This window comes from Bidens hawaiensis, unplaced genomic scaffold, assembly GCF_021521415.1.
Source record: "Bidens hawaiensis isolate Kalapana, Puna unplaced genomic scaffold, B.hawaiensis_p1.1 tig00020377_1, whole genome shotgun sequence".
Lineage (NCBI taxonomy): Eukaryota > Viridiplantae > Streptophyta > Magnoliopsida > Asterales > Asteraceae > Bidens > Bidens hawaiensis.
In genome coordinates, this window is record NW_027493102.1 from 7,317 (window position 1) to 32,113 (window position 24,797).

Genomic DNA, 24,797 nt, shown 5'->3' on the forward strand with positions numbered 1-24,797 from the left:
ACGGGTTATGTGGGTTGATTCATGACCAGTGTGATGGTTTGAAGGTGAATGATAATGTGGATTGTGTTAATTTTGATATGGATTTTAGGGTCTGGTGGTTTTAGGGTTTAAAGATGAATGATAATGTGGATTGTGTTATTGATGTTTGTTATAAATAAAAAGAAGGTAATTTCCAAGTAGGCATGCCACCTCATGTCTGACTTAATTAAAAAAAATTTAAAAAAGCCACGTCAGCATCTTTACTAACGGCGTTAGTCGTCGGTTAACGGGGGAGTGACAAAAACGAATAGGTTGAAAATTGGGAGTGGTGGGAGACAAAATAATGTTTTATATTTATCTCACAACTGGTTTGATTATCACAAACAACATATTTAAATAAGCAAGGTAAAACCCGAGTGTTGAGGCAGTAAGTCTACACAAATTCGGTTGGTCCGGGTCACATTTGTTACAATACCGGAACTAAAAAAAAGAAACAAGTTTGGCATTCGGCCGGTTTTCGTTACGGTACCGGAACTAAAACAAAATGGGTGAGCCTACGTGAATTCGGTTGGTTTACGTCACATTCGTTACGGTACGGGAACTAAAACAAAAAAAAATCAAAACAAAACTAACATTCAATCGGTTTATGTTATGTTCGTTACGATACTGAAACTAAAAAAAATATTGTCAACCACTAAGGTGCCGCGAAGTGATGCGACGCCAAAGTTGTCTTTTATTCTTTTAAAATAATTCGCTATAGAACCGACAACGTTGCGCAACACGCCGGATGAAACTAGTTATCCTATATATTAAAGAACTAATCTTTCTCAATTTAATATATAGACAACGTTGCGCAACACGCCGGATGAAACACTGGTTATCCTATATATTAAAGAACTAATCTTTCCCAATTTAATATATAGTTATCCTATATATTAAAGGTTTGACGTGTTAAAATGATTTTGTAATTAGTTGATCTTAAAATGATGTGATTTAAAATAGCACCTGTGTGGTGATTAACTTAAAAGCCATTGCTTTGACTGTTAGGTACATCACAACAGGAGCGAAGTTTTAAAATACAGGATAACGATGATTAGTGCATAATATTGTCGTTGATTGAATAATGGCTAAGATCCCTTCAGGACCTCCTCAAGTCTAGAGAATGCGGGCAACGATCCCAGAATCCTCTCATAAGCACAGCGCATTCTGTGATTAGCAAATACTTGCTGCAGCATGTCTGTCTTCGTTTTAACTGACCTAGTGGTGCACATGTCGGCCCAGGCTGGCCTAAAACAGAGTATAACAGTTTTAAAGACATCGTACTGATTATTATGATTCAATTCGCCAATGTAGTTTCAAGCTTTGATTAATAAGTTTAAATCCAGTTTTGAGCCATAGCAAAGACCAAATCTGTAATTAATTGTCAAAAACTGAGTTTTGTAGCATTATCTGCCATGCAAACAAATATAGCATAAACTCGCACCATTTAACTCAAAACAGGACATAACTAAAACCATATTAAACATCGCTTCATCATTAAAACCTATAAATTACTAAGGAGGAATTAACGCCCATTAATATAAAGCAACAAAAACCAAAAACAGTGAGGAACAATAAATAAATAAAAAGTCAAAAACTAACAAAAAATTAGCACGCGTGAACGTTCCTACAAACTAACCAAGAACCATAACCATAAACCACTAGTAGTAGTAGCAGTAAAATACAACCTCTCAAGGCACAGAGCAGCAGCAGCTACAAGACCCTGAAAAACTCGAGTCGGGTATGAAACCGATTAGTAGCTGTTTTGCCAAAGCTGTTGTGACTGCTGCTGAGGTTTTGGTTGACCCTGGGACCCACCAACAAGGGACCCATCCCTAGTGTTCTGTTGTAGTTGATGCTCCTGGGAGATTCCCGTCTGAGAATGATAGTAGTTTGGGTAGTTAAGAGTGGCCCCACCAAAACTCTGTGAAGGCAACTGCTGTTGCTGCGGTTGTTGGCCTTGCCTGAACCCACTTGGCTGCTGGTTTTGACCCTGGAAACCGTAATATGTGCTTCCTGGTACAGCTGACATTGTTCTTGAACCGGCTCCATGAACCCACGTTGCTGGATTCTCGTTCTGAAAACCATTCCAAGAAAACAAGTGACAGATCATTAAAAAAATATTATATAACATAAAAAAGCAGACTATTGGGCAGGGTAAATTGGGTAACATGTCAAAACAGTAAATTTTCGGTACAGGTTAACACTCTCTGTCCAAATGATTACAATAATAAAATTATTTCAATAAAAATGAAAAACTAGACTCGAATAGCATGGCTTATGCTTTATGGTATCGAGAACACACTTTTGGCGAGTTACAACATGTTTACCGTTTTACCCATTGTTATATTAAATTAGGTTTACAGTGGTTACATATATGATATTAATTCAATAACAAAATGGCAAACTGTTATCGTATTAATAACATGTTATTACGCAACTTCCAACCCGAGATTATAATAAAATTGGATTATACTATAATTAAAAATACAATATTACTTCAATAAAAATCTAGATTTGTAAAGAAATGGTGTATATTTTATAGTACTAATAACGTACCTTGACACTTATTTAACGTTTTTGTCCAAGATTATTATAAAAACAAAAGGACTTTATGTTTTCAAAGTATAAATAACATGCTTTTTGGCAACTTTCAACCCAAGATTATAAATATTAGGGTTCTTGTGATTAAAATATTATATTATTTCAATATAATCAATATTTGAATAAAGTGACTTATGCTTATAGTATTAACAACAAACTTTTAGCACTCATTTGCTTTTTTGTACAAAGATTATAAAACGATTACAAATATTATAGTAATGCAATAGCAACATGACTTCTGTTTTATAGCATTCGTCACATACGTTTTGGCGACTTGCAACCCAAAATCATAATATATTAAGTGTTAAACAAAATGTAAAAGAAATTAATACCTGTTGAAGAGAGAGCAACTGACTGTTCTCTTTATAATTATCATCGTAACTTAAATTGGACCCAGCAGGGCCCGCAGGTTGATTAACTTGATAGTTTCCAGGAAGTGCTGTGGAATTACCAAACAGCCCATAACCCGAAGGAACAGCTGCGGACTGAGGCAAGCTACTAACAGAAACACTGTTTTTATATTGAGGAAGAATAGCTGCCAGCTGTTGATAACTGCTATTACCAGCAAACGCTTGTTGAAATCCAGATGGCATGTATGTATAACTTTGAGGTAAAAAGGGGTAGCCAATCATGTTTGCAAACGGGCCCAATGGTAGTGTGTGTTGAGAGTACGGGTGCAGAAGGTGGTGTGGAAGAGCGGGCCCGGTAGGAATGGTGTTGCCAGGTGGTGTCTGTTGTGTCGGTTGAGATGATGAAAAAACACCAGTCTTTAAAGCCTGCATTTGCAATACAGTAATGTTACTGCTTAGTCTAGTTTTAATAGTTTTTTAGGTACAACACATTGTTCTTCACATTTACTTATAATTAGGTTTAGCCAGCTTACTTCAGTTACAATCGTTTGTTTATATTGTTAACAAACGAACATAAACGACCACGAACAATTTGTGTACGTTCGGTTTGTTTACAGGCCTAGAAGGACGAAAGCATCTTAAATTCATCACAATACCTCTGCCATAGAAATAGTTGACCCACTGATAGAAGGCGCTGAGTTGGCATATTTAGTAGCCATTGATTGACTAAGAGGAAACGGTGAGTATGAAAGATCTGATTCTCTAACTGAATGACCATTTGCTGCCAACGGATTTGGCAACGAGTTTGTAAATGCAGCCTGCTGCAAAATTTCACCAAAAATAATTAAAAAAATCAAAATTTGAAAACTTTATTCACTTTAGTAAAAGAAATAAAAGAGCGGTAGTTATATAACCATACCATAACGTTTGAAAAGGGAGTTGTGTCTGGCATCTGTTCAGATGTTTGAGATTGAGGGAAACCCGGGTTCAAAAGCTGGGTACTATCAAATGAATAACCAGATCCAGGTGTAGATGAAGGAAAGCCAAATTGATTCCCATGTGCCACCTCAGCATTTTCTTGCTTCAAACTGTCTCTTTGTGAACCAGAAGGTAAATCATAATTCCCAGAACTTGGTCCCGTTCGAAGAACTGGATTGTTTTCTGGTGCTATTATAGACTCGTCGCCAAAATACTCAGATTTTCTGCAAAAGAGTATTGAAAACCAATTAAATCCAAAAGAAAATAGATTAACATATACAGTTGGGTTATGTTTTATCTAGGCCTTTAAAAAACCGAACGTTCGGTGAACCGTACGACAAGAAGTGCGTTTATTTTGTTCATTTAATGCCACCTGTAATATTGAAAGAAAGATTTATACCTGGTTTCAGAAGGCCCAACAGATGAAGGATCCACCTCCACAGGTGTGTCTTCTACTTTGTTTCTTAACTGTCTAGATGCAAAAGATTCAGAAAACCCGGGATTCATTGTAGTAGAACCAAAGCTCCCAAAACTCAAATGTGAGCAATCAGCAGTTTGAACTTGAAGATAATTTGGAATTACTACAGAAGGAACTTCATCTTCTGGTTCATCCAAATGTCTTTCGTCTTGGATATTAAGTTGCTGCATGTTTTCATTCACTGCAGATGCCAACGCATCATCTTGTTCAACTAAACAAACAAAGTTCATTTTAAAAAACATCAGGTATTAAAAAAGAGTACATGTCAGTTTGGTACCAAGAACATACCTTCCCGGTGCTCATAAGCATGATCCTCAGGATGAAAGGAATCCATGTTTTTATACAAATCATTATCATAATTAGGTGCACTCACAGCTGCATCTTCTTGTATATTTCTACTAGAAACATGTTGTGCAGTATGATCTTCATAGACACGATCCACATTTTCATCTTCCGCATGACCCTCTTCAGTCTCAGAATCAACATATTGGTTGCTTCTTTCGTAACCCACACTCTCAGACTCCACGTGTGGCTCAGGCCCCACTACAGATTGCACACTAACGGTTTGTGGCTGCTCAACAGGCCAGTCATCATCATTAGAAGCATGATAACTGTCATGTTGTTCTCCATGCGTGATTGGAGCTTTTGAAGCATAGTCATCATAATGTGTTGATGGAGGCTGGGGTGGAACCTGGGTGCTGTAAGCCTTGTTTTGTGGTCTGCCCATTTTCACAATGTCAGCCATTGACTTTTGACCAGGTGCACCCCAAGAGGATTGAAAGACAGGGAGTGGTTGTTGTGAAACGGTTGCAGTACTGTCAGTTACACTGAAAGTCGATGCTTTATTATCATAGCCAACAGAACTACTGCAGTAGCAAGAAACTATTGATAAACAAACATGTGGGAACAACTAAAAAACAAGAAAAAGGTCCAACAAATTTTCAGTACCTGTAAGCTGGAGGTGTACGATATGTATTAGTTGGTGCAGCTCCATAAGATGGTGTAAATGAACTTGTGTAGGAACTTGTCCCGTTTTCCCTTTTGGATTTTCCATGTAAGCCACCAGATTCTATCAAAATGTGTTAAATGAGAATTAATATAGAATTTATAATTACAGATTATTGAATTCTTTACAAAAAAGAAACAGCCATATACCAGATGAGCTAAACTGTGATGAAACACCACGTCCAGCATAACGGTCTGTACCACTTCTGGAACCACGGTTTGAAGTGCTACCGCCACCACGAGGCCTAGACTCTGTTGTATCCTTAAACTGATGCAAATAAAGAAAAACCATAACTATTTATATCGGAGATTTGATGTAATGTGAAGACTTTGGACAGCTAAACACAGTAAACAAGACAGTCCCCAGCTACCAGTAGATTGAAAAAAATTGAAATTCATTGTATACAAGAAATTCAATGAACCATGAGTGAAAGAAAGATTCACACAAACGGGACAGGTCAGAAAAAAACAGTATAAATGCAAAAAAAAAGTAAGGCTGTTAAAAATATGTTTTGGGAAAGGGTGAAGCAAACAACATATTTTTTTGTGCCTCTTTCGAACCTAAGGGTGTGAATTTCTGACATAAAACAAACCTAACATGAAATTTGTGGGTTTAGGTTTAGTCAAAACGAGTCCGGCTGAGTGTACGTAACTTATGCCAAACTTGAAAAGTTAAAAGAGAAAAGGGTGTTAAGTTTTAATGTTTAAACTTAGGTTACATAACTATTTTATGTATTTTATTGTAAACCTGTTTAGTTAATATGCAAAAACACGAAAATAAATTTCCGTTTCAGGTTACACAGCTTATGTTCGTGTTCAAGTTCAACCTGTGAACACGAACCATCTAGCACCTCTACTAAAACCCACGCACCTCTTTTTTCTTCTCTCGCTTGCTCTTCACCTCGTGAAAAGGATCTACAAACAAAAACAAAAACTTTATGTTAGAAACAAAGTTTAAATACATAGACACATATATACTTATCATAATATGCTAAAACTTTACCATACGTTTAAAATACTTAAAAAACCCCCAACAACAACCAAAAGCAATGCTAGAACAGGTGTTTATTTCATGAAGTTAAAACTTAAAAGTTAAAAAGTGGTGTTCACACGCCATCAAATTAAGTTGTGACTTTCTCCTTGAGTTCTAAATCTTAACACAAACACATGCATACTTATCATAATATGCTAAAACTTTACCATACGTTTAAAATACTTAAAAAACCCCCAACAACAACCAAAAGCAATGCTAGAACAGGTGTTTGTTTCATGAAGTTAAAACTTAAAAGTTAAAAAGTGGTGTTCACACACCATCAAATTAAGTTGTGACTTTCTCCTTGAGTTCTAAATCTTAACAACAGTTATGCTTTCATATACAACTAAATTAAAAAAAAAAGATTTTTTTACAAAACAAGTCCCATGTGAATCAGTGACATGTACTCAAAAACAAGATCATAGTGTAAAAATATACAAAAAATCATAATACAAAAAGGCATAAGATATAACTAATTATTAAATCTTATCAAAGCAACAACTGCAGTTTCTTTCAATTAATTAACCCTAACTAAATCCCACACAATCAATAACCTTTTTTTCAAAATTAGGTTAAACTATTATTTAAATTAGGGCAAAAAAAAAAAAGAAAAGAAAACTAGTTTATAATAATAATAATAATTAAGCTAACCTTGAGAGAGAAGACGATTAACAGCTTCATTAGGGTCCATATTAGAGTCTTTAAGGGCAGCATAGATCTCAGCATCCGATAGACCACCACCACCGTTTACAATCTCCTTAAGACTCTCTACCATCTTCCTACATGCCGCCGGTATATTATTATTAGTATTATTATGATTACCTCTGGTGCTGGCCATCAGATCTATAAACTCACTCAACCACCACCGCCGATTGGTGAAGAAGAAGAAGAAGAAGAAGAAGAAGAAGAAGAGTGATTGGGGATTTGATGAATGAATGAACGAATGAAGTCCGCCGCGTATATCAAAACAAAACAACCAGAGATAATAATAACAATATTATTATTAACAATATTATTATTAATAATTGAAAACCCTTCTCTCCTCCTCTATTTATATAAACAAACTATTTTCTTTTTATTTTCTTTTCTTAATTTGAAATTTATTTTGATGATAAACATAACTATTTTTGGAATTCTTAAATTTATGAATCTTATTATTATTTTTATAGAAGTTTCCACATGTCATACCAATTAATATCATAAATAGAGGTGTATAAATCGGTTTAAAACATAAAACCGTTTGGTCACAAAAGTCAAAACCAGTTTATAATCGGTTTTGGTTCGGGTTGAAATCGGTTTCTTTTCATGTTACAATCGATTTTGGTTCAGGGTTTGACCGGTTTTTGCCTGGTTTTGGCCGATTTCGTTTCGGTGCTCAGGTACTATAAGCAAAAATCCTGACTGGGTTGTCAATTAATCCCTGATTAATCGCTACTCACCACTTCATTGATTAAATTTTGGGCTAGTCGGACAATTAATCGGTCAATGTTTAAATCCAGCCACAATCAAGATTAATCGGACATTATTGGCTTTTTTAGACGAGTTTCTGGTGAGATTCGGACCAAAATCAGTAGTTTTCGGCGAGATTCAAGCAAAAATCAGTGGTTTCCTTCGAGATTTCAACCAATTTTCAGTCAAAATGTGTTTGTGTATGTATAAAACTAAAAATTACATATAAAAATGTGTGCGTGTATATATAAAATTGAAAATTATACATTAAAATCTGATCCGATTAATTAATCCTGATTAATCGCTAGTCCCTGCCCTACCGGCCGACTAGCGACTAATACTTTTACAACAATTACTATATAGGTGATTCATAAAAGCATATTATATATATATTTAAAAGCCAAATGTTGGCTCACTCATATATTACACTGTTTAACTTTTGTACAACTACTCAAGCATGAAATACAAGCTTTTAATGCTATATTTGTTATGGTTGCTTAATGATAAGGTACAATCAAACAGGGTGGCCCCGTCCACGTACACCTACACTTTTGAGACACGTTAGCCACCTCCACATAGATCGATCTTTATTTACATCATGCTCAAAGTTTTTATATCTCTCTCAGAACATGTCTTCTCTGCTACCCATCCGATTAATGGTTGAGGTTTGTTTTGATTCTTTAATGTAAATAAATGTTTGTATCTCTGTATTCTTTGCCATTTTAGTAGTTCCTTATTATTTGTGTATCAAATTTGTAATAGGAAGCTGCAATCGACGGCCTGACTTTTGCATACGATTAAGGTCAGTTTCGATTTCTCATTTAGGGTTTTTACTAAATTTCTGATGTTCGCTTACTTCGTTTATCCTTTTCCCGCATTCAAACCCAAAATAGCATGAAATACAAGCTTTTAATGTATATTTGTTCTCTCTTGCAGAAATATGTTGGTTGGCTTCCTTTTTATTTTACTCGGAGTTAGGGTTCGATTGGGGTTCGTTCATCCGATGCATCGGCGAGTTATGGTTTTAACATGCTATGATTCACTTGATTTCCTTTTTGTTTTGCCCCGGATTTTGTATGTTTAAGTGACGTTTTGTTTTCCGTTGTCAACGATTGCGTTATTCTTAAGGGGTTAAATCCTGATGGTGATTCGGATTATATTTGGTGGAATTAGGATTCAAAGCATCGAATATTTTCTCTTGGATCATTCAATTTCATCATCACCACTGTTTTGCCATTAGTTAAATTTCCCTAATTTAATTGTTTTATAGTCATTATTAGATGAATTTGTGGCTTGGAAATATGCTATCTCAAAGCAGAATGCCAGTATGGCCATCTCCACTTTCTACCATCACTTATCAAAAGATTGTTCGTTGTAAGTATTCATTTTAGATTGGATGATATTATGTGATCTACAAGTAAACTCAATTATTGAAGAACATATTTATGTAATAATGTTTTTAACAAGTAAGGTTGCATCTGCATCAGTACCTCTTAGCGTTAGGAGTCGAAAGAGCCAGACCTGGATCCTGGGGTTTGCAAATTTGAAATGTTTTACTTCTGAATATGGGCATCAAGCAGCAAGAGTTGGATGGCATTTTAGCTTCTATGCGGTTCAAGGCCTTCCTCGCGGATCGACTCATGTTTTCTTTGGTAAGTTTTGTAACGTGTTTGCCTTTTTTATAAGTAAATTGATTTTCGTTTGCATTTGCATTTCTACCAAATGAATTTACCTTTAGTTTTATAGGGTTATTTTTAAGGTTTCGGGGATTACGTTATGCGAATAAATTTTTGTTGGTGCCATAGGTTTTTATTTTTATTTTTTATTTAAGTTTTGGTGTTTAGTTGTATTTATTAGTCTATATTAGTATGTTGTTCATGGCTTGGCCTGCACAGCCCACTGTCAAAGTAGTTCTGGCTATTATACAATTGATAATATATATTTAATCTATTTCGTCCCAAATTATAACATATACTAAGATATTTGTTTTGTGAAATTCCCGAAAGAAACCCATAACCCGTCTTTAGTGCAGTTAGAAAAACAAAGGAGATGATGGTAACTATCAAGATAGACCACATATTTGCTATCAACAACGTAACAGAGACGCAAAACACTGTCACGATGGACATACCACAAGTTGCACTCCCAATTCACCCCACAAACCCCGCTCCAAAATGTGAAGGAAAAAGGCCCTCTACTGAACAAAGGTGAGCAAGGAGGGAGCCTTTTAACCATACAATGAAGTCACAAGACGTTTGAAAAATATACTATTAGGCTAACTGTGGATAAATGTGTATGCAAAGACTACTACTTATTTTGGACATACCGACTTTTAGTTTACCAATGATGTGGCTGCTCTATAAAACAAATGACAATCTGAAACATGTGTTAACACAAGCTAAACACGTCACTTACTCGGCCCGTAGCAACGCGCGGGTACGAATACTAGTAACAATTATTAAGCGTAATATAACAATTGATATAACAATTGAATTTCATAATTCTTCTATATCACAATCAAAATCTTTTTAAGATTGAGTTACATATCTAGTTTAAAGAACTAGATATGAATGAGATATTGTTGTGTGTGGAGGACCGCATTTTGGGGACCTCCAGTGGAGGTTGGCTTCCTTCCCTATGCGTTGCGGAGGCTTAGGAATTTTCTCGGCTGAGGATGTCTCCGCATATGCATTTGTGGCTTCCAGGTCTCAGTCGTGGAAATTGCAGGACCACGTCCTGCGAAACGCGTGTGTTACGGGGGTAGATCCTGACTACTCTTTTGCACTTGGTAATATTGGAACAACTCTCTCGAACCTTGATATAGGCGGTTTTACTGATAAGGAGACCGCCCCCAAGAAACCTCAACAAACTTTGCTCTTTATGGTAAACACGTACATGATTTGGAGGAGCGATTCGATATGACCCCGAGACAAAAGACAGTTTTAGCTTGTCTCAAGGGGGCTCATGCCCAGGATTTTTTGACTGTTGTGCCCATTGAAGGTCTTGGGCAACGGATGTCGGCAGTTGAATACAGAGCCATCCTTAAATACCGGCTTATGATTCCCCTTTTCCCTCCAGATGAATTATGCCCCATTTGTAAAAAAGCTTGTTTGGATAGATTCGGTGAGCATGCCCTCCACTGTAAGGAATTGCCGGGATTCAAGTATCGTCATGACTGGGTTAGAGATGTGTTATAGGATGTGCTTAGACGTGCCAGGATCTCAGCCAAGAAAGAGGCACCTGTTAACTTTTTGACTGATCCGCGTGAGGGAAGATCTACCCTGCGTCCTGCGGATGTTCTTGTGTTTGGCTGGGCAGGTGGTAAGCATGCGTGTGTTGACCTCACTGGGGTGTCCCCGTTGGTGGGGCTGAGAGACAGTGGCTTCGTACCGGGACAGGCGGTTTTGAGAGCGGAGTCTAGGAAGGTTGCTAAGCATGAGACATCGTGTTTGGAGAATCAGCACGTGTTCATTCCATTTGCCTTCGACACTTTTGGATCCCTAGCTCCCGAGGCGGTTCGCTTCTTGGAGCGGGTGCAGAAGGTGGTCCACAGTGACTCGCAGAGCCCGAGGAACCAATGATTTATATTTAGTAGAATAGGCTTTGCGATTCAAAAGGGGATAGCGGCGCAGCTTGTTGCTCGCTTACCCATTATCCAAATGTAGTTGTGTTATATATAAAAGGATCAATATTTATTAAAAAAAAAGTTTAAAGAAATCTTAAAGCATTGCGAAATTTTATAAGAAATTCCTTTTGTAATTGGGCTTGGTGAGCCTTCCATCCCAGTTGTAAAAATTTAAGAATCTAATATCTGATCCAGACTTAACCGCATCAATCATATATAAAAATAACTAAAAGACGTTGTGATCTTTTAATAATTTATTCTCTCTCTCTCACTCTCTCATTTATAAGACATCCTCGTACACAAGTCAACTCAATTCAATATTTATTATAAAACTAAGTTCTCTCTCTTTCACCTACTCAACCTAACCAAACCAAAATTTCCACACTCATTGATAACACAACTTTTAATAATTTTTGTTATATAAATAAAATTTATAATTGTTTTTTAATTAAAAGTGAATAGAAATATAAAAAAATTATTTCTTTATGTAAAATAAACAATGTATATTTAATCTGAAATTATTTAAAAAAAATAAAAAAGTTCGATAATGATTAATATTTATTTTATATAAAAAGTATGTTTTTAAACAAACTCAGTTTTTTTATAAAATTTACACCGGTGTGTTTACAAGAAAAAAAAAACTAAACAAGACTATGTTTTTTGATTTATTTAAAAACTTAATCATTAAAAGTTATTAGAAAAAATCAAGATTAGAGCTAAAACTAATTAGTGTTAAATGAAAAAGGAAAAGAAACTAAAAGCATATCCATTCAAGTGGTGATATATGGCAAACGCAAACATTACAAACTAGTTTGGTGCACCAAACCGTTCGCCATATATTATTGCCTTTTTATTTATTTTTTTAATTCAAATAATGGGACAAACCTATGTTTTAATTGTTTTTTTTTCATCCCCTTACGATTCGTTTTACCAATATAACGAGTTCTAGGTCCTAAAACTTCATTTTCTTGCTTTACTCGATCCGAACGCCACCCGTTCGTCCCGGTTCGCACCCGGTAACTCGTTTACCAAAAAGTTTATGTTTTCCTTGCATCTTATGGTCCAATTTACTATCCTACTCATACTCGTTTTCAAGGTAAACCGACCTCAAACACTTAACCTTTTCATGAACCGAACATTACTCGTTTTACCCGAACCGAACCAACTAACCCATTTACTAACAAGTTTATTACTTTATCAATAATCATGATCTGATCTATCATCGTACCAAGTTTCATGAAATTCCGTACACGAAAAGTAAGCTTTTTTTAATAAAAGCGTACACCTGAGGTTTATGTTTGAAATCACTCAAATAGCCCAAAACTATATCAAAAAAACTCGTAATTGAGTGATTTAAGCGGACGCGAAATCGTCTCTCCACGATCTACGAACGCATCAGATCACAGTAGCCGGAAACTGCCGCTACAGTCGCCGGAAAAGCTGATAAGTCGCTGGAAAACTTCATTTTTCATTGTTACGGTTTTATTGATAAAAACCGGACTTACCGACCTCTGATCAGAGATCCGATTGGTTGGAATCTTTATTTATATGCTACGAACACTCTGTTAAAATTTTAGATCGATCCAACAATTATATCTTCGGGAATTGTCGGGTCTTTGTGGGTTGCTCTTTCTTGTAAGGCCCCATTCCCGGTGCCCTACTTTGGCGTTGGATTACTCATAAACACAGTTCTAAATATCATAGTTAATTAAAACTTTTGTGGAATAATAAAACTTCAACCATTCATTACAAACATTCAAAACTTGTCTTTAAAACATAACATAAAATAGCTTATTAAATCATCATGACAAATCTTCTTTAGATGTCAGTCCCTTCAAATCATGCCATGTGTCCCCCTCAGGGCAGCTGTTTCAGTCTATTTACTTGCGTGCATACTAAAAGTTAGCTATGCTGAGTGAGTTCTAGTTAAAATAGGTAACATACAATACATTCACATACTTATACATACGCATCCGAAGATACATATTATATACTTAGCCTGCTTATCTTTCTTTCGTACATACATTAGTATATACCTTCTTTCTTTCTTTCTTTCATTCATACTTTTATATTTAATCTTACTTTACATGCTTATACGTTTTAAAGAGCCTTTCGCCCTATAACCTCTCAGATATTATAAGGGTCTAGTCCCTATCCTCTCAGATATTATAAGGGTCTAATCATAACCTTTCTGATATTATAAGGGTCTGGTCCTTAACCTCTCAGATATTATGAGGGTCTGGTCCCTATCCTCTCAAATATTATAAGGGTCTGGTCCCTCCTCGTACCTTCATATCTTCATATATTTCTTCATACTATCATTTATACAATTACATACATACCTTGCTATATCATTCGTACATACTTCATAAAACAATCACATCTTCTAACGATTACCTTTCCTGGCGATACGTGCAATATCCGAAAATCATTCACGTATCGACAAACATTCATTCATAACCTCAATTAACGTCACATAAATCATATATGGCATACACTTACTACTTAAGGTAAGTGTATTAACTATCACATCGAGTATGCACACAGCCCCGAAAACATAACAAGGAAATAGGGCTAGAAGCTCACATGTAAGCGATTCTTTTCTAAATTTACGGTTATGCCTTTCTTGAGCTGTGCACGGCTAACTGTGTATCAATTAACAAGCATCACTAAACTACTCTTTATCATATTATATTTCAAAGTCATTTCCCGTTTTAAACGTTATCTTTTCTTATTAAATAATTACTTATTTTTAGCTCACATATCATTTAAGTCCTATCTATCGCGTGTGTACGCATACGTTGCTTATCTTTCGTTTATTTTGGAAAATCACTTTAGTCCGTATAAGTCATTGGGCGTGTAAGTCACTCCAGCGCGTAAGTCCCTATAACGTGTAAGTATTTTGATGTGTTGTAAAACACACTTATTTTCATACCTCTTTATCATCTTTTTATTACTAATTTATATAATAAATAATGTTTTTAACTCGTTTTAACTTGATCTTACAAAGTTTATTATTTTGTGATAGTTACAAGTTTTAAAGGAGAAAAGGTTCGGGGGTTTGAAGACATTGGAAGCCTTTATGATTAAGTTAACAAGACCAAACTCAAAGCCCGACCCAAGCCCCCAAGTATTAATCCTTTCATACTTAATATATTAAGATATAAAAAAAAAAAAAAACCCTAAGCACCTTAACTCTTGCTGCTCTCTTTTGCGATCGGACAGAAGAAGAAACATATAAAGTTTTTGTGGTGTCGGCTAGAGTGAGATATCATTATTCTTAGTTGTTTGGTTTTAGGAGACATGATTAAAAATCTGATTTCTTGGAAGCAACTCACATAGCAGCTCAACATTTAATAGCAATTATAATATAAAAGCAAAAACCAAATAGCCCCAAGGCCGATCGAAACTTTGGGCAGTAAGAAGAAAGAAGAAAGACATATTTGGTGAAGGTTTGTGAGATTAAAGAAAGAAAAAGAAAGCCAAAGGTGATTCGGGATAGCAACTCGGGGTTAATATTCCTCATAAAACTCAGCCTCAATCGTTAGTAAACATTCCATAAACTTTGTTTTATTATTCAAGATTCATACTCTTTTGATTTTGCTCTTTAAAGTTATTTGTTTTGCAATTGAGTTGAAGATTGAATTGTGTGTGATCATAGTTGATTGTTGGATGATTTTGATTACGTTATTGGTGATTAATATTTAGGAACATCCCCACATTTAAGACTTTTTCGTCCCTGAAAAAGAAATCTACACAGGATCATAACCAAGTGAAAAACAACAAACTCCCAGATTATTAATCATTATCAAAGCACAAGAAACAGCTCGACATATTGACCGCGATTGTCGATATTGTTGTCCACTTAAACCCAGCCACCAGCCAATCAAGCCATCCTTTTGCATTAAACGTTTAGAGTCCAAAAATCAAGGCTACACCTACCCCATCTCAGACAAAGAGAGATAGAAGAACTAGAGTCGAAGAAAACTGGTTCCACATATCACCATAAGCCAAGGACTCGTTGATAGTACTAATTAGATGCACTCGGTGAATTTTTGATGGATGAATGGTCATGTGGAGGTCGTACGAGCTATTCCTAAATTTTATTGGACTTTGTCCTATAAATTCATAATTTGATATTTATTCACTAAGAACCTTCGAGCCCCAATAGTGTATCCTCAGAGTCACCATCCCCAAGGTAACACGTAAACTCTAAGTCTCGTCTAGTATGTGCATCTTTGGCATCTTTTACTAACTTTAAAGAATGCTTCTTTGACATTTTACAATACATAACTTTCTTCACAACCATTTGCTTTTCTTAAACAACTTTTGATAATACACATAACTTTCAAAACATACTTCTTTTTTTTTTTTTTTAATATTTTTTCATTTTTTACAGTCTTTTATATCACCCTAAAATATATAACTATTTCTAAGCTCGTAAAAAGATGGACATGTGGTGTGTGCTGGTTTGAGTGCATCTAAGTATAACCATCTCAAAGTTTTTAGATTATGGTAATCCTCCCTAAGCATCGAAATTTGGTTTCACCGTTTTTCAAATTATTATATATATAAAAACTGCTAAAGAGGACTATCAAAGCTAGTTGGGCCTACCGACACATCCCAAATCAGATACGCAAACCATCCCTTCTTTTATTATTATATTATATATTTCAAAAGTTTCGAGACTTCGTTAGCACATTGGTACTAATATCATTTCCTGCTTAACGTAGAACAAAAAACAATTTTCAAGTGACATTTTTCTTTAAAACTTTTTTTTAATATTCAGTCGCCCCAGTCACTTTCAGTTTTCGGGTCAATGGCTATCCCGTATGTCTACAGGTAGATAACGGGACCAAACATATACAAGTATATATCTCTCGAACTTATGCAGCCGACATAATTTTCAGCGAAAGAACAAAACAAAATTTTTTATATTTTTTTCTACAACTAAGTAAAATAAATTCCCATCCCCACACTTAGAACGAAATCGTCCTTGATGAGAACAAGGAAAAGAAATAAAATAAAATAAAAATGAAAATTTAAAGCAAAAAGTAAAACATATAACGGGTTACTCCCCTGGTTTATATGCAAAATCTTCACTAGTTGTGTATCAATCGAACGACCGTATAGCATTTCATTCGGTGCCGCAACCTCAGGAGAACCAATTCCAAAAAGTCATCAGAGCTACCATGCGCATAATAATACCTGCAATAATTCAAACTCACTCGCATGTAGCGGCGTACAAAACAAAAAACAAAAACATAAGAAATAACCATATTTATGTGTTTTTTGTATTTTTTAATTTTTTTTTATTTTAAATTTTTTAAAGTTTTTTTTATATTATTTTTTTATTTTTATTAACTAACAAAATTAAAATAAATAAAACAGATAATAAAGAAAATCATAATACACACTCTACAACTCATCCAACATGTCTATGCCTCGGTGAATGAGTCAAGGTAGAATACCTCGACTGCCTGATCAGCTATCGGCTCGCCTATGTAATGCTTCAACCTATGACCGTTCACCTTAAACTTCCCGCTTTGATCTTGTATCTCAATAGTGCCATACGAGAATACCTTAGTGACCGTGAACGGTCCCGACCATCGGGATTTCAACTTTCCCGGGAATAACCTCAACCGGGAGATACAATAAAACCTTATCCCCACACTTGAACTGCTTATTACCCTTCAGCTTTCTATCATGCAGTTCCTTCGTCTGCTCCTGGTACTTAAATGACTGTGCATACGCATGATCCCGGAGCTCCTCTAACTCGTGCAACTGATGGAAACGATTGCCCTCTACGGCGGATAAATCAAGATTAACCCTCTGAAGGGCCCATGAAGTGCGGTGCTCTAACTCAACAGGAAGATGACAGGCCTTCTCATAAATCATCTGAAATGGTGTGGAACTAGTTGAAGTCTTGTAGGCTGTACGGAAGGCCCACAAAGCGTCATCTAATTTGCCGGATCAATCCCGACGATTCGCACTAACGGTTTTCTCAAGAATAAGTTTGATTCCCCGATTACTCACTTCCACCTGCCCACTAGTCTGTGGGTGGTAGGCGGTCGCAAGCCGATGGGTGACCCCATAGCACTGCAACACCTTCTCCATCTGCGCATTGCAGAAGTGAGTACCTCGATCGCTGATCAAGGCTTTCGGGACTCCAAAACGAGAGAAAAGATTCTTCAAAAATCTCACTACAACTCGGGCGTCGTTAGTGAGCAAGGCTTTGGCCACGACCCACTTGGAGACGTAATCAACAGCCACAAGTATGTACTTGTTCCCTCTAGACGACGGGAACATGCCCATAAAATCAATACCCGAAATGTCAAAAACCTCGCATACCCGAATCACATTTTGGGGCATCTCATTCCGGGATGAGATATTACCGACACGTTGGCATCGGTCACAACTTTTAACGAACAAATGAGCATCTTTGAAAATCGATGGCCAATAGAATCCAGAATCAAACACCTTCTTCGCCGTCGAACTCGCACCGTGGTGACCTCCTGTCGGTCCCACATGACAATGGCTCAGAATCTGCCATCCTTCCTTAACATCTACACACCTCCTAATAAGCTGATCAGCACCGATGCGGAAAAGATATGGGTCGTCCCATAGTTAAAACTTAACATCAGCAAAGAATTTCTTCTTTTGCTGGTAAGGCATCTTCGGGAGGTACCCGTCAGCATGATAGTTCTTGAAGTCAGCGAACCATGGAAAACCCTCCTCCTGTGCCGTAACAAACATGAGACTCTCTGTCGGAAAACGATCGTCGATCCTGACCCACGAATCTCCTAACTTAGCTCCCTCTAGACGTGAAAGATGATCGGCCGCAACATTCTCGACCCCCTTTTTATCACAGATCTCAATATCAAACTCTTGAAGCAACAAGATCCAACGAATAAGATGAGGCTTAGCATATTGGTTGTTGAAGAGATATCGAATAACGACATGGTCTGTGTACACAATTGTCTTGGACAGAACTAGATAGGACCTAAATTTATCGAATGCAAACACCACAGCTAAAAGCTCTTTCTCGGTGGTGGTGTAACTCTCATGTGCACCATTTAAGGTCCGACTAGCATAGTAAATCGGATGGAAGTGTTTATCCTTCCGCTGTCCAAGAACCACTCCGACTGCGAAGTCACTCGCGTCACACATCAAATCGAATGGTAACGACCAGTCGGGAGCAACCATGATTGGGGCATTAACGAGTTTATCTTTCAGAAGATCAAATGCCTCGTTCACTGCTCAGAAAAAACGAATGGAGCATCCTTCTCCGGAAGTTTGGTCATGGGTCTCGCGATCCTAGAAAAATCTCTAATGAACCGGCGGTAGAACCCGTCATGACCTAGAAAACTACGAATGGATCTCAAAGAAGTGGGCGGGGGAATATTAGAAATGGTCTCAACCTTCGCTCGGTCAACCTCAATCCCCGCACTCGAAATCCGAAGGGTTGATACCCTTAATGTCGATAATCTTCCATGCAATCGCCTCTTTGTGCTCTCGTAGCACCCTTAAAAACTTCTCCTTCTCGATCTCCGTCAAAGCAGATGCAATGATAACCGGTAGCTTCCTCTCTTCATCTAAAAATGCATACTCAAGATGGGCAGGCAAATCCTTAAGCTCTAAGGATGAAGGAGGACTATCGACAGAAGGTCGGTTCATCGGATCGCCTCGTACGATTTCAGCAGACACACCAGATTCAGGGATATGCGACTCGGTGTCATCATCTAAGGACTGATTGGTCATGGCAACCATCTCAATCTCTGGAATCTCCCTATCGAGAATCTGGGTGTCGAAGGCAGATCCTCCATAGATCTCACTGAAAAACTCCCCAACATGTTCCATGATGGTATCGATGATGGAGTCATCAGCAGACTTGGGGTGTTTCAGTGATTGTCGAACGTCAAAGGTGACGCTCTCATCCCCAACTCTCAAAATCAACTTACCCTCGCAGACATCGATCAGCGCCTGTGCAGTAGCAAGGAATGGTCAGCCTAAGATAAGTGGGACACTATCATCATCGTTCATGTCCAAGATGACAAAGTCCACCGGGAAGATGAACTTGTCGACACGAACTAGCATGTTCTCGACCACACCTCGGGGGTATTTCACAGAACGATCAGCAAGCTGGATACTCATACGGGTAGGCCTCGGCTCGCCTAAACCCAACTTGCGATACACGGAATACGACATGAGATTAATACTGGCACCAAGATCTACCAGCACATGAACAACCGTATTATCACTCAAGATGCAGGGAATCGTGAAACTCCCAGGATCGGATATCTTCTCTGGTAACTTCCTCTACAAGACTACAGAGCAACCAACACTCAGTGGGATGGAAGAGACCTCGGCTAACTTCTCCTTATTCGAAAGAATATCCTTAAGGAACTTTGCATATTTAGGCATTTGAGTGAGTGCCTCAAGGAACGGAATGTTAAGGTGAAGTTGCTTTAGAAGATCAAGAAATTTGGGAAGATCAAGACTTCCCGGGATATGGAAGTCTAGGTTTGTAGACTCTCGCTAGTGTGTTGGGTAATGGCTGATTCCCGGCCTGTGCTGTACTTTCTGGCTTCGCCTCTGATGCACCTTTGCCGGTGGAGACTCCAACTGAATCTCCTCATCCACCTGCTCCTCTCCATCGACTGCAGGTTCCTGATTCATGAGCTCACTACGTGCCCCTGCACCGCTCCTCGTCGTCACAGCTTTTGCAAACGCCTTCGGATTTTGCTCGGTGTTACTTGGAAGTGTACCTGGCGACCTCTCATTCAGACAACTTGCTATCTCTCCCATCTGCCGCTCAAGATTTTGAATTGACGCTCCCTGATTTCTCATGAATGACTCGTGCTCCCGAAATTTCTCTTGAGTTTCTTTGTGACGGGAGTCCTCTCGAGTCATAAGCTGCGACAGCATCTGCGTCTGCTGTGCCATCATCTCCTCTAACGTGGGCTTCTTCTCCCCACTACTCCATCCCTCACCGGAATCCTGGAATAGACTCTGACACAGCTGGAAGCCAGAATGATTTCCGTTCCTCTAGTTGGAATTTTGGTTACCTCTCCAACCCGAATTATAACAATTGAAAGAATTTTGGTTTCGGTTCGGATTACTAACAAAGTCAACAGCCTCCTCTTGGAAACCTACGAGGCAATGAACGGTATCGTGCCTTCCTCTACAGATCTCGCACAACTTACTCTTCACTTGCAAGTCCTTCACAATCTTCGCCAATGCCTCAACCTGTGCCGCAAGTGCGGTGCTCGTGCCGACCGAATGCATACCGCGTGATAAGGAGTCGATGGTTTTGGTGCTCTTAGCGGGTGGTCACTGGTATCCACTCATGGCTAAACCGTTAAACAAGACAATGCACTCATCGGTATCCTTTGTCGCCAATAAGTTGTCTCCCGCAGCCGTATCGAGCATACTCTGAGTCGCGTACGTCACTCCGTTATAGAGTTTTTCAACAACTGCCCAGTCTTGCAGGCCGTGGTTCGGGCATAAAGCAAGTAGATTTTTGAATCTCTCCCACGTCTCGTAGAATCTCTCGGTGTCCTCCATCTGGAAAGAATGAATCTGGTTACGCAAATGAGCGGCCTTAGCCAGAGGATCGTATTTCTCAAGAAACTGGGTCTGCATGGTGGCCCAAGTAGCAATGGATCCCTGTGGGAGGGACTCAAGCCACATACTCGCATGATCAACGAGTGAGAACGGAAAAACGCGGAGTTTTATGGCGTCTTCGGATACGCCGGCAAGATGAAAAGTGTCGCAAATGGGGATGTTTAACGTGTTGTAAAACACACTTATTTTCCATACCTTTTATCATCTTTTTCTTACTAATTTATATAATAAATAATGTTTTTAACTCGTTTCTTGATCTTACAAAGTTTATTATTTTGTGATAGTTACGAGTTTTAAAGGAGAAAAGATTGGGGGGTTTGAAGACATTGGAAGCTTTTATGATCAAGTTAACAAGACCAAACTCAAAGCCCGACCCAAGCCCACAAGAATTAATCCTTTCATACTCAATATATTAAGATATCAAAAAAAAAAACCTTAAGCACCTTAACTCTTGGCTGCTCTCTTTTGCGATCGGACAGAAGAAGAAACATATAAGGTTTTTGTGGTCTCAGCTAAAGTGAGATATTATTATTCTTAGTTGTTTGGTTTTAGGAGACAAGATTGAAAATCTGATTTCTTGGAAGCAACTCACGTAGCAGCTCAACATTTAATAACAATTATAATATAAAAGCAAAAACCAAATAGCCCCCTAGGCCGATCGGAACTTTGGGCAGCAAGTAGAAAGAAGAAAGAAGAAAGAAATATTTGGTGAAGGCTTCTGAGATTAAAGAAAGAAAAAGAAAGCCAAAGGTGATTCGGAACAGCAACTCAGGGTTAATATTCCTCATAAAACTCAGTCTCAATCGTTAGTAAACATTCCATAAACTTTGTTCTATTGTTCAAGATTCATACTCTTTTGATTTTACTCTTTAAAGTTATTTGTTTTGCAATTGAGTTGAAGATTGAATTGTGTGTGATCATAGTTGATTGTTGGATGATTTTAATTATGTTTTTGATGATTAATATGATGTTTACATTAAGTGTTTGCGGCTGTCCAATAATCATGTTAGGCTAAACTTGTTAGTTCTACCTAGGTTAGATGTTTATTGTTAGGTTTTAGTGAGTAATATGGATTGTTGATTATCATGACTTGATTTGTTAATGAAAATTTTGGCTTAACACTGAATTAGGTTGTGTTTAGTGGCTGTGTTTTTATTAATTAGACTCATATACCTCTTGCTTTGATTGATTGAATCGGGTTTGGGTTTGTGAGCGATTAGTTGATCTAGTTTAAGTTAAACTAAATTGTTCCTCTATCCTTGGTTGCGTAGTATTCGTCTCCATTAGGGTAGCGTGTCGGTGAGTCCGAGAGGAGAGTCTGCATTAGAAAACTTTAACAATTTGTTTCTCGGTTTGTTCTTAAAATCAATTAAGTGTAAGTTAGAGTTTGTTGGTGAGACCGAGAGGTGATTTAGATTTCTTGAGTGAACCTTAGTTGTGTCATCCTTAGAAACTGGTGTCGTGAGATTTTTCAATCCATTATCTTATTATACCTTCAATATGATTCTTACCTAGGTAGACGTTTTCTCTAATTGCAGTTAAGTCTCTAAGTTTTATCAAGTGTTTAGTTAAGTTAAGTTAAGTCTAGTTAATTAATTTACTTAAAGTAAGTTAGGCTAAGTAGTTAATTATTAAAAATCATTTAAATATTCTTAGGTGAGTCTTGGTTAGGGTTAAGTATTAAAAACATTTTCACGTGTCCTTGTGTTCGATACTCGGACTTCCTTAGTTCTATACTATTTAAGATCGGTATACTTGCCGGTTGTGTGTGGTTTCTTTAGGAGTTTCGTTTAATAAATTTAAAGCTTAGTTGTGAGTTATTTAGAAAGAGCATTCATTAGACACACATCATATTTCCACGTATAAGTTGTCTAGCGTGTAAGTCCTAGATATACGTCAATACATATGCGTTTTATATACATATATGGACATACATACATATACGTCCATACGTATACGTTTATATGCATACACGTTACATATATACATATACGTTTATATACATACACATTACATGCATACATATACGTTTACATACATACACGTTACATGCATATATATATACGTTTACATACATACACGTTACATGCATAATATACGTGGCATACATATACGTTTATGTACATATACGGACATACATATACGCCATATACATATACGGGTTACACATACATACACGCTGCTTATACTTATGCGCTGCTTATACATATATAGCTACTCAGACTTATATGATGCTTAAACTTATACGAGGTATATACTTATACGCCGTAATGTACTGTTTAGCTTTCCATTTCGTGTTTTTAAGGTTTTTCTTCGATTCTGGCACCGTTAGCCGCCGTTAACTACCATGTTTGGTAGGGGTTTGATCTTTTATGACTTAGGTAGCTTCGGGGTGTCCAAATATGAGCTAAGGTGGCCCTAAGGCTTGTTTTTGTTTGATTAAACACACGTATAAAGCTAGATCTAGGTTCAAGCGGATCATTCGGCATCCCGAGCTGCGGTGTCGGGTTCTAATATGTTGAGTCAGCCAAGATAAATGATTTCTTACCTTCGGTTGGTTTTGGATCGTTGAATATAGTGGAGTAGAGAGTGTTTGGCTTTAGTGTATGTTTTTGATGGTGTAGGCTAAGGTGTAGAATGGATGGAAATGGAAAGGATTAGGGTTTAAGGGGTATTTATACTCCTTAAGCCCATGGACCTTAGGCCCCTCTTTCCTTTTAAGTCCATAATTAATTTCCATTTTTTAGCCTACCATTCTTCTATCTTTATTATAATATTATTAGTATTATTCTTCTAGTTCAAATTAATTCTTCCAACGCAATAATATATTTTATTATTATTCTCAAAATTTCGGGATGTTACAAGTCTACCCTCCTTAAAAGAGGTTTCGTCCCCGAAACTAACTCTTACTTAAACAAGTCTGGGTGAAACTTGCGTATCTCTTTTTCAAATTCCCAAGTAGCATTTGATCCCTTACGATATTTCCATATTACTTTCACTAAGGGAATAACTTTATGACGTAGCTGCTTTTCCTTACGGTCCACTATCTTAATAGGCTGCTAGATGTAGTTCAATCGTTCATCAACCTTGATGTCTACTAACGACACATGGGACGTGTCATTAGCCACACATTTCCTCAAGTGAGAAACATGAAAAGTAGAGTGAATCCCTTCTAGCTCTTCAAGCAAATCCAGCTTATAAGCTACTTCACCAACGCGATCTATGATCTTAAATGGTCCAATGTACCTTGGACTTAACTTCCCTATCTTCCTTAAACGAATAATTCCCTTCCACGGCGAGACCTTGAGCATCACACTATCACTAACATTAAACTCGATTGGTCGTCACCGCTCAATATATGACTTCTGACGGTCTTGAACAACTTTCATTCTTGCCTTGATTTGATCAAACCTCAAAGAGGTCTCTTGCACAACTTCTAGACTTCCAATTTCCTTCTGACCGATCTCTTTTCAATTTCCTTCTGCGTTGGGTAGGTACTCTCGTGAACCTTCAACTGTCTGGACGCATAAGCTATAACCTTCCCTTGTTGCATTAACACGCAAGCTAACCCACGCTGGTACAAACAACCAAATCCTCATCACCATCAGGTAGAGTAAGGATTGGAGATTG

General features: G+C 37.4%; 1 protein-coding gene and 1 long non-coding RNA gene across 3 annotated transcripts; one reads left to right on the forward strand and one right to left on the reverse strand.

The window, feature by feature from the left end:
• Positions 1 to 1,603: 1,603 nt before the first annotated feature.
• Positions 1,604 to 7,423, reverse strand: LOC143560537 (uncharacterized). 2 transcript variants are annotated; one of them, XM_077048819.1, is made up of 10 exons: positions 7,118 to 7,423; positions 6,305 to 6,348; positions 5,584 to 5,701; positions 5,377 to 5,497; positions 4,717 to 5,294; positions 4,351 to 4,639; positions 3,892 to 4,174; positions 3,629 to 3,790; positions 2,955 to 3,398; positions 1,604 to 2,095 (listed from the first exon to the last, which is right to left on the reverse strand). In XM_077048819.1, exons 1-10 carry the CDS (start codon positions 7,302 to 7,304, stop codon positions 1,772 to 1,774), a joined length of 2,550 nt encoding a protein of 849 aa, XP_076904934.1. In that variant the 5' UTR covers positions 7,305 to 7,423; the 3' UTR covers positions 1,604 to 1,771. The 2 variants fall into 2 exon arrangements, with proteins under 2 accessions (XP_076904934.1, XP_076904933.1); XM_077048818.1 differs by having other exon boundaries at positions 3,629 to 3,793; positions 7,118 to 7,422.
• A 1,448-nt stretch (positions 7,424 to 8,871) lies between these two features.
• Positions 8,872 to 10,359, forward strand: LOC143560534 (uncharacterized). The gene is made up of 3 exons (XR_013140139.1): positions 8,872 to 8,936; positions 9,044 to 9,567; positions 9,948 to 10,359. It is a non-coding gene; the product is annotated as an uncharacterized LOC143560534 (long non-coding RNA).
• Positions 10,360 to 24,797: the final 14,438 nt, after the last annotated feature.